This window comes from Thamnophis elegans, chromosome 2, assembly GCF_009769535.1.
Source record: "Thamnophis elegans isolate rThaEle1 chromosome 2, rThaEle1.pri, whole genome shotgun sequence".
In the NCBI taxonomy this organism is placed as follows: Eukaryota; Metazoa; Chordata; class Lepidosauria; order Squamata; family Colubridae; genus Thamnophis; species Thamnophis elegans.
Genome location: NC_045542.1, coordinates 122505393 through 122521269, shown reverse-complemented (window position 1 = coordinate 122521269; position 15877 = coordinate 122505393). Strand labels below are relative to the sequence as shown.

General features: G+C 37.1%; 1 protein-coding gene across 1 annotated transcript; it reads left to right on the top strand.

Moving 5' to 3' along the window:
* Nucleotides 1-3048: 3048 nt before the first annotated feature.
* On the top strand, nucleotides 3049-15614 carry THUMPD3 (THUMP domain containing 3). Its single transcript, XM_032210632.1, has 10 exons — nucleotides 3049-3230; nucleotides 6118-6397; nucleotides 7144-7221; nucleotides 8809-9306; nucleotides 10078-10208; nucleotides 10858-10927; nucleotides 11854-11969; nucleotides 12132-12239; nucleotides 13480-13603; nucleotides 14584-15614. The coding sequence occupies exons 2-10, from the start codon at nucleotides 6146-6148 to the stop codon at nucleotides 14632-14634; spliced, it is 1428 nt and encodes a 475-aa protein (XP_032066523.1). The 5' UTR covers nucleotides 3049-3230; nucleotides 6118-6145; the 3' UTR covers nucleotides 14635-15614.
* Nucleotides 15615-15877: the final 263 nt, after the last annotated feature.

Here is a 15877-nt window from a genome sequence, read left to right as displayed (position 1 = left end):
AGAATTTATGGTCTCCTTGTGTGATGACTCCCCTGAACGCTTCCCCAGATACTTCTCCAGATGTCAGCTCAGAGGAGGATGAAGCAGTTCCAGGCACATCTGGAGGAGAGTTGGTCAATGGCTCGGAGCAGCCACCTGAAAGGGATTTGGCTCCAAGCAGCCATCTGAAAGGGATTCCTGCTGCAGCAGGATACCCCTGAGTCTTCAGGTGGGGAAAAGCAATAGCAATAGCAGTTAAACTTATATACCGCTTCATAGGGCTTTCAGTCCTCTCTAAGCGGTTTACAGAGTCAGCATATTGCCCCCACAGTCTGGGTCCTCATTTCACCCACCTCGGAAGGATGGAAGGCTGAGTCAACCTTGAGCCGGTGAGATTAGAACCGCTGAACTGCAGATAACAGCATGCAGCTGTGGCCAATTATTAATGAGGAAGGGGAACTGTCTTCTGCACTTGATCCAAAAATACATAGGGCAGAGAAAAGGCAGCATCAGAGAAGGTCAGCCAGGTTACTTGTGAGGAGGCAGCCTCACCCTTCTTGATAGGCTGCAAGCTAAAATTTCTTCAATTGCAACTGCTGTTTTCATGGAGTTTATCACTGTTATACAATATGTCTATGCAAGACTGCCCTCTAGTGAACCGTTCAAAGTTTTCCATAAAATAAACACCATCAATAAGAGTATCAAATTGAAATAGTTGTTAGTCCTTATTAAGGGGTTCAAGGCTATTTCAGATTTAGAACTAAATTGCAAATGATTAATTCTATAGGAATTTCAAATTCTATTTTTAACAGAAGCTAGTAAAAGCATGAAAGCCAGTATGATGTGGTGATTAGAGCACCAGGCTAAAAACTAGGAGACACTGTGTTCTATTTTTATCTTAAAAATGGAAGGCAGATGGGAGACTTTGGGCCAGTCACTTTCTTTCAGCCCTAGGCAATAGCAAACAACTTCTCAAAATGCTGCCAAGATTCAAGACTAACTTAAACGCACCAAAAAAAAAAACACAATAGAAATATATATTTTCTATGGATCCGAACACACTGAACCTACATTGAGCTGTGGTTAGAAGGCAGTAATGCAAGCTAACTCTGCCCACAGCTAGGAGTTCAGTCCTGACCGGCACAGGGTTGGTTCATCCTTTCATCCTTCCAAGGTTGGTAAAATGAGGAGCCAGATTATATGATGACATTACAAAAACCTCAGAGTATTATAAAGCACTATGGAGTAGTATATAAGTAAAAGTGCTATTGATATTCTTCTAATTGTTTATTCAGATTGTAATTCCCCTCACATCTATTTCATCAAAAGTACAAAAAAATGTAATATGTGGCAACTCTACTTAACTCTACATTTTTTATCAGATACATAGACATCCAAAATTAATAACCCAAATCTGGAGGTATCATTATTGAAGAGTAGTGGAATTCACCACTACTCAAACTGCCAAACTTTCCCCAGAAATAAGTTATTTTCTAAATACTCTGTAGCGCAAATCTGAACATTTTATGGCTCATGGGCCACATCCAACCTTTTGGCTGTCTCTGTTTAGTCTGCAGTATTGGTGGTGGTGGCAGGAGGGGGGAGTGTCAGTGGGGGAGGGGGGAGATGACGGCCCTCCACAACAGTTTCTCATATGATTGTTGCAAGAAATGTCCATCTGGGTTCAATTTCAGGTGGGAAGAAAGACATTGGAGTCATGGAGACTGCTTGGAAAGCTGTTTTAATGGTGGACAGGACCACATGGTTTGAGATCATGGGCAAAAAACAGCACATGGGTGAGAGAGCGAGAGAGATTTATACCCTTTCTTGGGCCCTGCCTTGGAGCTTCCTATTCCTGTGTAAGAAATGTACTCTGGCTGGTTGTCAGACTCCCATGACGCCATGCAGGGTACCTTTGTAGGTTGTCTTGAGTCCCAGGCCTGGTTGAATCTTGCTGGGTGATGTTGTAATGAAGGGGCTTTGGGCAATTCCTATTATGGTTCAATGGCTTTGTCCTGGTTTGGATCTTGAGTGAGGGCTAATCCTATCATGTCCTGAGGGTGAAGGTCTTTTGTGTTGTAGATAAGCCGGCCCAGCCTTTGTCTTGTAGATAGTTGGCACCAAAATATCTGCTGGGGGGGGGGGCAGGGAGCTGAGGCTCTGAGTTTATGTCTTTAGAAACATGTTTCTCCTTTAGGAAAAATATAATACTCTGTCTTTTTTAATATTTCCTAGAATATTTCATTTTTCTAGAAGTGTGGGTGCTAACTTCGTAATGGTCCCTTGGGAAAATTAATTGTCCACTCCTGTAGATAAAAAAACTACTTTAGTAAAATGCTATATTTTTTAAAACCTGGTGTTACAATGTAAAAATCTGCTTGTATATTTAACTAGAATACATTGTTTGTCTGAAGGTTGCAAAAGCTAATCGCATGACCCCAAGACACTGTAGCGGGACATTGTAGCCGTCATAAATAGGAACCCGTTTGGGCCAAGCACCTGAATTTTCATCATGTGACCACAGGGATGGTGCAACATTCGTAAGTGTGAAAAATGGTCAGAAATAACTTTTTTCAGAACCGCTGTAATTTTGAATGGTCAATAAATGGACTGTTGTAAATCGAGGACTACCTGTATTTGCTGCCACCTACTGTCATCCCGATTCTTTCAACCCAGAAACTCTAAGCCTGGACCATTTCACCTAACCATGCTTCCATTTAAGAAAACGTTCTCATTTTCTTTTAAAACCGCCACTAGGTTTCCTTGCAAAGGGGCCAACGCCCTAACAAAAATAGCGCGGATGCTGATGCAGCTGCAACCTAAGGAAACAGCCCAGTCCTCCTTTAGGTCCGCAGCAAGGAACCAAGCCCAGCTGCAAAAGGCGCCCTACCCCTCCCCTTGTGAAATCCTCGCGCGGCGATGCTATGGCAACTCGGGCGGGGAGTCACGGAGTCCAATCATGGAGTAGAACCTCCCGCTAAGCGGCGCTCGCGCTCCCTCCGCTAGTCAACGTCCGCTCGTCTCGGGGACTCTTTCTCCCGGAAGCCTCCGTGCACCGCTCGTCACCTTTTTCCGGAAGAGAGTTTGGGGATTCCTCGTGCCAGAGGCGCGGGGGGAGAAGGAGGATATTGAAAGCTGAGGAGGGCGCCGCGCACAGGCCTCGGTGTCGCCCGGTGTGTCTGCGATTCATTCTTCCCGCTCCGTCGCAGCTCCTCACTTTATACAGGGGACGAGGGCAGCGGGCAGACTGGGTGAGGAAGGAGAGCTTCCTTTTCTTTTCAAAAGCAACCCACGTGTAGTATTTGGGAGGGGTGTGTGTGTGTGTATTTATATTTGGCTGAAGAACCCAAAGCAGGCCGATCAGCTTACCGAGGTACATGCCAATCACGGAATTGCCGGTTGGGGTAAACACTTGATTCCAAGTCCAGAACAGGGATATGAAATGGCGAATCAAAGAAATAAGGATAGCTAAGAAAATGAATATGACAGATCAATGTCTTTCATCCTTGTATCTCCCTGCCCTTGCAGACTGATGAATAGGAATAGAATAGGAATAGAGTAAAATAGAATAAGCGAGTAAGAGAATAGATAGCAGGAAGGGAACCTTGTAGGTCTTTTGTCCAACCCACTGTTTAGGTAGGAAACTCTACACTATTTCTGACAGATGGCAGTCCAGTCTATTCTTGAAAGCTTCCAGTGATGAAGCTCCCACAACTTCTGAAGGCAAAGCTGTTCCATTGGTTGGTTGCTCTCTCACTGTCAGAAAATTTCTCCTTATTTCCAGGTTGAATCTCTTGTTCAGTTTCCATCCATTATTCCTTGTCTGGCCTTCAGGTGCTTTGGAAAATAGCTTGACCTCTTCCTCTCTGTGACAGCCCCTCAAATATTGGAACACTGCTATCATGTCTCCCCTGGTCCTTCTGTTCACTAGACTAGCCATGCCCAGTTCCTGCAGTCTTTCTTCATATGTTTTAGCCTCTAGTCCCTAATAATCTTTGTTTCACCTTTTTAAAACAATGGCTCTCTGAGGAATTTGTCAGTTTCCTCCATCTGGACTGTCTTGATCTTTCATCTGTACCCACCCAATTTTTTCATATACCTGCTTTGCAGTTGGATGTCTATGAAGATTCTCAGTCATCCAAGTCATGGTTATCCCAAAGGTGCTTTTTCAAGAGACAACTGGACTTTGTTTTTTCTTTGAAGATTTTTCACGCTCAGAACTGAAGAAGCTTCTTGGATGAGAAGTGAAACATTTTCAAAAAACCAGAAAGTCCAGTTGTCTCTTGAAAAAGCAATTTGGGATTTGCAGTTGGATCTTCAATGTTTTTTTTAAATAGTATGACAGAAGCACCACTGGATGCTCCTTTTGTATAGTCGTGCTTTTATACTTAGTCCATATTTGAATTCCACTCCTAGCCCTAATTTTTTTTTAGAACATAACTAACCCACTCCCGTTGCATCCAGATTTTATCTTTCTTCTGAGATACCAGATTCTCATTTTTTAAAATAACAATGTGGGCAAAGGCACACTTTTATATGTAGGTACAAGAATTTATTCCTTACAACAGACTACCGGATACCTAATACCCTGTTTTTTTAATACATTAATTTTCAGATCCATGGTCCCCATTGTATTGTACAATTTAACATTTACCGGAAATCAATTCTTTTCTGCAACAGCCATCACTTTGGGCATGGGTCACAAGTCCATTTTTTCACCATCTTCCTAAATTCGGAAGTCACTCAATGAATGGTCATAAGTTGAGAACTCCCTATACTTAATAGCATCAGTTCCATAAAATCAGTCCATCTTCATTTAGGTTTATTAGCACCTTCTCTTTTTCTCTTCACAGATATGTATCTGTTTTTCACTTCATTTGTTTTCTCCCCCTTCTGAAAGTTCATCTCACCATCTAGATATGCTATGTATTAATAAGCACATTATTTTTATATTCTTCTTATATAGAAATATAAGCACTTTTTTTAAAAAACCTTTATTGAAAATTTGAAACATTAAAATACAAATACCTTTAAAAATAATTTTATATAATTTACAATCCTTGTTGACAGTACTAGCATAACCATTTGTTATTCAAATACATTTTATACATTCCTAATTATTCCTATATCTACATGTTTCTAAGCTATACATTTCATGTTCCTATTCTTTATCCATTGATACCAGTTTTCCCAAACTCTATGATATTCTGAGCCTTCCTTTTCCCTTAACTCCAATGTGAGTTTATCCATCTCTGCACAATCAAAGATCTTTTGGATTATCAAATAGTCTGTCGGCATGATATCACTTTTCCAACATTGTGTGAGTGCTATTCTTGCTGCAGTAATTATGTGCAAAATTAAATATTTTATCTCTTTCGTATACTGTCCCTTAATAATCCCCAGAAACAACAATTCTGCTTTGAGCTCTGGGTGTTTGTAATTTCCTGTTACCATTTTTGTATTTTAGTCCAATATTTTTTAGCCATTGGGCATAACTACCATGCATAAAAGAAGATACTCTGCACCTGCTTACATTTCCAACAGTTTGGTTTTAAGTTTGGACCCATTTTTGCCAATCTCATGTGGGCTAAATACCAGCGATAAAACATTTTGTATTGGTTTTCTTTATACATGAGAGATTTTGTTATTGGTAATTTTTATTTTTATTCCAAATTCTTTCCCAATCTTCCAGATGAATATTGTGACTAATATTTTTAACCCAGGCTATCATTGGTCCTTTTATTATTTCCTCTGCCATGTCAAAATTTAGTAAATAATTGTATGTCCTCGTTATTAATTTCTCTTCCGTACCTAACAGCAGTTTGTCTAATTGCTTTGGTTCTATATCAATTCCAAATTCCTCTGGACCTTTTTTATCTCTTGATTGTAGTTGGAGATATGGCCACCAGTCTATAATCACTCCCTGATCTCTTAATTCCTGATTAGTTTTTAGTGTTCTTTGGGTGTCTAAAATTTCGTAGTATTTGGCCATTCTACTTATGCCTAGTGCCTTTAAGTGGAGAAATATAAGCACTTTTATTGCTTTGTATTTTACTCTATTCTGTTTTCAAAATCTGTAGCAATTATTTTAATTGTTATTTTATGTTTCTTTATTTATTTGTATTTTCTTTCTGGAAGGTCTTTAAAAGCTACCAGAACTGACAGAATGTCTGAAGTTGCAAATGCTGCCGATGTGTTATCTGAAGTGGACCTCAGTGACGCAAGTACACCAATAGATGAGAATAAAGAAGACCTAAAGAATCCTGAAGATATTGTGATTACTATTGGAGCTACTATACCAACTGGATTTGAGCTGACTGCAGCAGATGAAGTACAAGAAAAATTAGGATCAACATCTAGGATTAGCAAGGGCCGTGGGAAGATCTACTTTGAAATTCCAGCTATAAGTCTTCCAAAGGTTTGAAAATTTTATTTCTGCAATTTGCTATTTGAATATTGGTCTGAGGCTGCAGTATTCCTTGAGGTTACCCACAGGTACTTATTTCTGATGGCTATAAATTTCAGATTTATAGCCTAGCAGGCAAGATATTCTATAATATTTCATTGATTATATTGGATGATCTTGAATCCACATGCTGGGACTTGATTCATACTCTTTACTAAACCATATGTTTTATCATAATTTGAGGTAAAAGCTATTTGTTGGATAGCTGCAAATCTCAGGGAGTGGATTAAGAACATAGACTATAAACACAAGGTGGATCAGACCACCAATCCATGTAGTCCAGCAGTCTGTCCTCATAGCAGCCAACCAACTGCACGAGGAAGCCCATTAATTTCTCAGCCGATGGCCTTCACAGGCAATCACACTGCTATCAAAGGTAATCTGCACCAGTCCCCATGACTTCCCTGAACTGATCCAAAGATTTTTGAAACTAGGCAAGCTGGTATTGATATAGTACAACACATTGTATTAAACACATTGTACCAAATTTTATAAGGTTGCAATACATCTATTCTACCTAGTATTTTTCAATATATTTGGTAGATTCATGTTCTACTTTTTAAATAGAACCTTTCATTTTTTAAAAAGTACTATGGAATGCAGCAGTTTTAGTTTGTATACTTCTGAAACTAAAAACTAAAATTGTACAGTGTACTATACATATCTGTCATGTAAGATAAAAATCTAATTTCATCCAGGTTCACCAGTTAAGATCAGTTGATAATTTATTTGTCGTTGTTCAAGAATTCAAAGATTATCAGTTCAAAGAAACTAAGGTAAGTTATTTTTTTATTCCACAATTCTAAGCAAATTCAAATTTTAAATTACAGAAGTACTTCAATAATTATTAGGATTTGAGAATATTTATTTATTCTCTTATTTAGGGGTGGTGTTGATACTTTACCATTCTCCAAAGCTTCTGAAATTTACCAAATCTCATTTCTATTTTTCAGCTTTTAGTTTAATAAATACTGTGCAAGTAGAGGGGGAAGAGAAAAATAAACAACTTAGGCAGTTTTTCAAAACTCTTGATTTTATAAAAATGAAGACTTAAAGGGCATTGATCTGAACTGCAAAATAGAGCCTCTTCTTTAAAATATAGCTCATCCCCTAAAAGCTGAAAAATCAATGGTACTTAGTGCACAATATCAAAACAATATATAAAGAAAAAACATAAAAATGAGAAGAATAACCATACGAAACTGAAAAAAGACAAACACAAAGCTAAAGTTAAAGAAAGACTCCAAACAATGCAATTTAACTCATATTTTAAGAATTACTTGAAACAACATGGTCATTCCTCAAGAGAGGCAGTCTTCTTTGCATCCAATTACAAAGACTCTGCCCCTAATACAGATAGTCCTTGAGGTGCAAACCTAATGGAGCCTGCCCATTAGGTGCATGTCAAAAAATTCATCAAATGAATCAGACTCAATTTTATAAATTTTTACAATCAAATTCATTAATTGAATCAAATGGCTCATTAAATGAATGAAGATCTGACTTACTTTCCGCTCAGCCTGGAACTTGAGGTCATCTAGTCTAACCCACTGCTCTCACAAGAGTATTATGATAAATGCCTATCCAGTCTTTTCTTAAAGTCTCCAGTGATGGGGCACCCACAACTTCTGAAGGCAATTTAGATTTAAAACCGCTTTTAAAAAACTGCCCTGATCAACACAAGCATTTCTACAAGCAGTTCCAAAACAAATGCAAACAAACTTTATCTTTCCAAAGAACTGTACTTACAAACAAAATACTGTAATTTGCAAAGTATAGTACTTAAAAAGAAGCACAGCAGTTCCCAAAGTGCTTACAAACAGTACCATACCGTAGAGTAACAAAAAAGAATATTTTAAAATATTTACAAAGCAGTTCCAGCACCCCAGTTCTCAAGCCCAGGCAGCACAGGGAGATCCTACACACAGCATAAAAAAACCAAAAACTCGTTGCCGGGCTGGCTGCAGAAATCACCAGATCTAGTTTGGCCACATGACCAGGGACAAACAAGTTCAGGAAATTGCATCGTAATCCCGAAAGGCCCAGGCAAGACACAGAATTAAAAATGGCAGCCGCTGCAGCAGTGCCTAAATCTAAGTCATATGGCTACAGAGGCCTGTTTTTGATTGCAGTTTTGAATTTCTAATATAAGTACCCTTTCTGAATAAATTTGTCTGGTGAAAATTCGCTAAAGGAACCCTCGTATCCAGGGGATTACCTATAGGTAACAGCTAAACGTTATTTAGAGAACGTTCCAGAAGATATTAGCAGGCCATCCATTGCTTTCCAAAAATGAATTTATTTTCTGAAATATGGAAAATATGCAATGTGTTTGTCTTCAAAATTTTATTGAATTGTTACAGGAAGAAGCTTTAAAGGATTTAGAAGATTTGGTTAAGGATCTCCCTTGGACCAACTCTTTGGAAGTATGGAAGTTAAACACAAGTCTTAAGAAAAGAAAAACTAGAAAAAATAAGGGCAACCATCAGAGTCATGCAAAGAAGGAGAAGCTAGATAAGAACAAGAATCAAGAAGGAAATGAAGAATTGCAAAAACCTGTTGAAAATGATTTGAAATCTGCTGAAGTCCCAGATCCAGAAAATACTGATGAAATAGTACCATCAGATGACGACAAGAAGTCTGAACCCAGAGAAGAGACAACATCTAATGGTGACAACAGAGAGGAATCAGGTGATGGTAAGAAACAAGAAATGGAAGCTGAAATACTCAAGTTCCGGGTAACTTGCAATAGAGCTGGTGATAACCACAACTTTAAATCAGATGAAGCAGCAAGAGATTTTGGAGGAGCTGTACAAGACTACTTTCAATGGAAAGCAGATATGACCAATTTCGATGTAGAGGTAACATTCATTCTTTGAAAGTCTCCTCTTATATGTTCAGTGGGAAGAATGGTTTAAAACACAATGTATATAGTCTTCACCTTACGACTGATCGCTTAGTGACCGTTCAAAGTTACAATGGACTTCAACCCAGATTTGAGTTTCTGACTGCCGGTCCTGTTCATTCCCCGTCACATAATTGCATTTTGTTTTCCCAGCAATTGGCCCACATGTTCAGCCATTTGCAGCATCCTGCAGTCACATGACCATGATTTATAATGGTTTTTTCATGGAAACTGGCATTTACTTTTCCCAGACACCCCCCCCCCAAAAAAAAACACTTTATTGGCAATAGATTCACTTAACCATGATGTTTATGTAACAATCTCTACAGAAAAGGTCATGCAATTGAGCACAGTCACGTGACCTTCTTAACTAGTGGCTTGAATTACAACTAATTCCAGGCTCAATTGGGGTCCTTAATATTATGATTATTATATGGTTAATCTTTGGTGAGATTCATAGCCTTTGGGGCTGGTTGGTAGCTCAATAGCTCGGGTCCTAACCAAGGACCTAGGAACTGTTAAGGTAACGTCGGAGGATATAAGTTGTTCCAAGTAGGGTGGTTTTTTGTAGAGTCAGAATGGTCAAGTCAGGTAAATTTAGAATTTTAAAATAGCGAGGTAGCCCTTTAGGTATTGCTCAAAGGCACAAAATACAATTAGGACAACACATTTATTATTATTGTTGTTATTGTTATTAACTACCAAATATTAATCTACTTTATTCAAGGTTCTTCTCAATATCCACAATAATGAAGTGATCGTAGGGATTGCATTAACAGAAGAGAGTCTTCATAGAAGAAATATTACACATTTTGGGCCCACAACTCTTCGTTCCACTCTTGCGTATGGAATGCTGAGGTATGTGTGAACATTTATTTCTAATTTCGACCAAAATCATATAGTCAATCAATCAGTCAATTAAAAATCATATGTGTATTACCCTAAACTGCAGTATGCCATACCTTCTAACCTGATGTGTATATGTTTTACTATACTATTCATCATGATATTTAAAACTATTCTACCAGATGTTTACTGTAGTTCTCTTTTGTTATTGCTTTTGTTTTGTTTTGCTTCATTTAAAAAATAAACTTCATACAAAAAAAGCTTATTTCTTTTTTATATGACTTGGAAGGCTTCTGAATGATCATGAGAAAGATTGCATTCCCTAAGTTAAAAGGCCAGAAAGCTATTGAATGCAATTATTCTTAGGGTCATTTGGAAGGCCCTTTCTCCAAATTGCCCACTTGCAGGATGGTATTGTACGTAAATGTTCTTGATGGTATCAACTATTGATATGGGGGAAGAGAGGAATGAAAGAACTAATATTAATTTTTAAAATATTTGTTAGCTTTTTGTTAGCTAAATGTTTGTTTGATATCATTTTTTGTTCGCTGCTTTGTTGTTTTATTTTTTTGTTCGTCACACACTACAGGATGTGGTCAGTTAGTGTTTCCTTTGTGTCTTAATAATGTACTCCGTTTCTTTTTATCCTGGTTTTGTTTAGATTGTGTGATCCTCAGCCAGCCGATGTAATTATTGATCCCATGTGTGGGACAGGTGCTATACCAATAGAGGTACTGCTCTCTCCCTGCTTCCCTGTCCTCAAGCATATTGGGTCTTTGTTATTTCTGAGTAGATATGTATATCCATTGGCAACTTCAGTTTCTGGTATTGAAGTCGAGATTACGACACCATATTAATTGTATCAGCATGCAGAGGTACTCTGGTATTTTGGCAAAGCAGTGACTGTTCTGAAATATGCTTATTATGAAATCGGGAGGGGCATATAGCCATTTAAAACCTACTGATAGGGGTAATTTGCATATCTTGGATTTTGTCTGAGCTTTGGATATACTTATAACTTAAAAGGGTGAGTGCAGTCTCGGGAAGAAAGAATGGTGCAGCCAGTAGCAGCCTCACAAAAGATGGCAAAGATTCAGCTAGGGATGGCAAGACTGGGAAGGCTACCAAGCACAAGACAACAGGGGCCACCAGGAACAGCAGGCCGAAATAAGGCGCCAGCATACAAGACAGTCAATAGGGAAAAGATGGAGAGACAAGTCCAGTGTGGGGAGTTGAAGACTCTGTTATATTACCAAGGCTCAAGGATGGGCGGGACCAAGCCAAGAGTGGTTTGGAGTGGAGTGAGTGCTTGATTAACACCAGTGGGATTTAATTAACAATGGCAACTAGGGTTTCCAGAATTGCCATTGCTAAGAAATGCTGTCACATGACATCCCACTTTAAAATGCTTTACTTAGCAATAGACCCAAATTGCCATTCTTACTTAAGGATGATACTGTGTAACCAAAAGGTCTGGAACATACAGAAGAAACTCTTAATCTTGATCTCAAAAACTCAAGAAATCTAACCAGGTCGGTTTATATTGAAAGTGAGTGTGAGTGAGTGAGTGAGTATGTGTGTCTATATATCAGTTATGGGCAGATTCTTAGGTACGCAGCAAAGAAATTACCAAGTTCACTATATTTCTCATTAACAGGGGGTTACTGTCTGGCCAAATTGTTTTCATATTGCTGGGGATAACCATTCACAGGCGGTGAAGAAAACAGCAAGTAATATCTCCTCTTTACTGAAGCAAACTGAAAGTAAAGAAAGGTAAGAATTAAGAATTTAAAAATAGCATAATCTCATATTTGTTTTTTTAAACATCCAAATAATAGAAAGTGTTTATCAGTTCATAACTGTGAATATGTGGTCTAAACAATTCTTTCTCTTTGAAATAATTTACTGCTGATGGGAATTTTTAATTTATAACAGCACTTCTACAGGACTACCCATAGATAGCATCCAATGGGATAGCTGCAATCTCCCCCTGAAAACTGGCTCTGTGGATATCATTGTAACAGATCTTCCATTTGGAAAAAGGTAAAGATCCATATGTTGGGATGGTTCTGTTCCTTCTTCATGAGTGGGGAGATTACTGATCAGTGAATTACTATCCAAATATATTTTATCTTTCTTTAGTTTCTTCCTCTGCCCTATTGATAAGAAATATGTTGATCCTCATCATTATTGTGAGATTCAAAAATGGCTTTTCGAGCAAAAAAATTACTGTCCATTGTATGGACTTGTGTATCAGAAATACTTCTGAATGTCATAAACTAATCAGTAGTTTAGTAATTAGGCAAAGTATGTGCAATTTATAGAAATTATTCTCTTTATGTAGTTATACCTTGTTCCCCTTTGAGCTAAGAAGTGACTATCATTATTAATAATTGGGGATTAAAAAGTCTGAATAGTGGACTTCGAGTATGTGGAGACAGCACAACAGAAGAGAAAAAACTGGAGAAAATAACATGCAAGTACCTGCCAATAGAAACAGAACAACTCTGGCAAAAGAAAGCAAAGGTAGTACCAATAGTAATAGGCATCATTGGTCCAATCCCTAAACAACTGCACCAATACTCAAACATGATTGCCATCAACAAATTCAACAAAGTCAATTGCAACAGCTGTTGACAGGATTACACCCTGCGAAGATCCCTTGACACTATTAAACCTCAGCATCTGCCTATTTCCAGATCCTTGGAAAGGACACAATAGATGGATAAAAATTGGTAAGATGCAGGGAAATTATTTTTTTAACAATTTGTGTGACTGAGCAATGAGAAGGATTAAAAAACACAGTTTAACAACAATCATAATATCCAAGGTCATAAATCCAGCTCACAAAAAACTGTATTAACTCTTCTACTCAAGATATGTAGAACTTTGTATGGGTCCAAATGCAAAAAGCTTCTAATATGAAAAATAGATAATTTATTATACACAATCTTAAACTCAGATTTATCATTTTCAAAACATCAAGGTAGTTCTTGATTTGGTAGTTCTGGTTGTACATGATTAAAAATCATTGGAAGTGTAGCCCATTACTGTACAAATATGTAATAGCATGAAAGTGGCTATTTATATCATAATTAGCTTAAGTGAATAAAAACTGGAGAAATAGTACAGCTTTCTGGCTTCTTAGAGTTTCTCAGTCTAATTTAAATTGTTATAATATTCATGACTTATCATTGCTGGATAGCTATTAATAGAGACACAAAATTAAAATCGAATACTTCTAAAGTTACTCACTTTCTACTGATAATCAATTTCACTGTAGGATGGGGTCCAAGAAGAAGAATTGGAATCTCTATCCCTCTAGCCTTATGGAGATGGCCCGAATTTGTAGACCGAAGACTGGGAGAGCTGTGCTGTTGACTGAAGATAGGAAATGCTTTGCCAAGGTAGGCATGGATTGCTAGCCTATCGTAGCAGTATGTTATCTTCAAAGCAATCCTTACACAGAACATGGTAGAGCATACAAAGGGCGTAGGTTAGTCCTGGTGGACAGTGGTTAAGTGCAGTATTGCAGGCAAATTCTCCCATAGTCTGGAGTTAGATCCTGATAGGATTCAGGGTTGACTCAAGCCTTCCATCCTTCCAAGATTGATAAAGTGAAGACCCAAATTGTTGCAGGCAATATGCAAATAATGTTTACATTGTAAAGTGACCAGTAAGTGCTGTAAAGCACTATGGGAAGTATATAAACTTAAATGTTATTGCTGTATTGCAGTAATTTTTGGTGTCTGTCTATCCCACATTCTGGGAACAAGCCCAATTCTACATTAGTAAAGGTAAATAAGAGGTCACATTTATTTGCCCAATTGCAGCTTGTATGTGAGGAACTGTAAACTGGATAAATTTTTCAAGGGGAACTTAAAAGACACCTCCAATTATATTTGTTTAATTAGAATTCTTCTCATTTCTTTCTTCAGTATGCATTAGCCAAGTTAAGATATAAGTTAATAACTGTAAATCTGATATTACTAACTTGGTTAACAAAAGAGTACTAATAGGTTGTATAGATGAAAAGAATAACATAATTTTATGCAGGTTACCCTCTAATGAGTATCTTTGCTTCTATACTAAATGGCACCTTCAAAGAATGCTTATTCCATTATTTCTCCATTCCCACTCCCTTTTTTCCTTAGAAAATTGTAATCTGTATAATTCTAGATTTTGAAAATGTTCCTCAAAATTAGGAAACAAGCAGGGTTTTTAACCTTTAACTGCTTTCCTGTTATATATCTATTTGGTGATTGAAAATAATGGAAATTTCAGCTCAGAATTGCAATAAGTCTTTGCCTTTAGGTATTTATTTACCAAGTGAAGATAATTTGCTAATCTTTTTTTTTAAACAACCTTTGAATTGTTTGTATTTCAGGCATTGTCAAAATGGGGCACCTGTGGCAAAAGTCTCACACAATCTGGGTGAATGTTGGAGGCCTCTGTGCTGCTGTATATCTCCTGAAACGCACCTCAGAAATAATTGAGCAGAGAAAATCATATTGGTAACGTTTTAAACAGACTTAACACTCTTCCATAATCCAATAGTTTTACTTGAGATTTCAAATTGGCCAGTGTTTCAAAATTAAATTGGTTCAGCAAAATGAACTACCGAGTAAACATACTGTGCCAAATCCAACTTGAAGCTCTTGGAGGCAATTATGTAGGAAAATGTAGTAAGTTGATAAAGCTTGCAGTTTTACTATCAGCCTGAAAATGACAGTTACTGTGCAAAGTGCAAATGCTTTCATATTCATAAGGCAAGCTACCCAGTTTGGTGAAAAGGTTAATAATAGGAGTTTCAGAAGAGATACTTCAAATATAGTGTTAACAGGATTGTTTTCTTTAATATTGTTCAGTTTAGAGTTTCTTAGGTAAGAGAGTATATAATATTTTGCCACTGGAGAATTGCCTTCATTTATTTTGTTTGACATCCAAAATAAGGGCAACAAAGTTAGGACAGTTTTACAAACTTTATTGTCCAAAATATGGACAATAATGTTAGTACAGTTTTACTAACTTTTATAAGCTCTGAATTACACTCTGGATCTCACTAATGTTGTTTCCTTATCTACTGTCTAAATGTAAGAGTTAAATCTTTTGTTTATGTCATATGCTTGTTATAGTTTTAACTGAGAAGGTGTTGTATGAGTCTTTATATTCTCCTTGTCATTGTTTTAATTCAGATTTCAGGCTAAAAATGCCAGTAATAAATTTTATATGTATTGTTGATTGGAACTTGTAGGATACATGAGAATATTTATAATAAGTTAACTTTAACCTGAAAATAATAGTTAAAGAATGTGCTTAGTAGCTGAATTGACAAAACTTGTAATAATTCTCAAACATGATCCAAACTAACAAGATCTATACAATAAATATACATCCTACAATCAGTTTGTTATTCCATACTCTTGCAAAGCTTTCTTTTCTTCTCATATTAGTTGTGATATTCACTAGCTTCTAACATTTTTTTTCCTTTATATAATAAAGTTTTTACCAGGATCATCTCTCCTCATTTTCCTGGTGTTTATTTTCATTACATATCAAACAACCCAAGCATTTTTTTTGTAAGGCAGGTTATTAGGTATACTTGTTCATATTTAACACATAATTCAGAGAAAATCAGAAACTGTTATTCATATTTACAATTATATTCTTCCTTTTAATGT

Excerpts from the sequence above, each read along its gene's own strand:
- THUMPD3 (XM_032210632.1), top strand. The coding sequence starts at position 6,146 with ATGTCTGAAGTTGCAAATGCTGCCGATGTGTTATCTGAAGTGGACCTC. Across the intron at positions 9,307-10,077 it reads TGACCAATTTCGATGTAGAG|GTTCTTCTCAATATCCACAA; the intron begins GTAACATTCATT and ends ACTTTATTCAAG. Across the intron at positions 10,928-11,853 it reads CAGGTGCTATACCAATAGAG|GGGGTTACTGTCTGGCCAAA; the intron begins GTACTGCTCTCT and ends TCTCATTAACAG.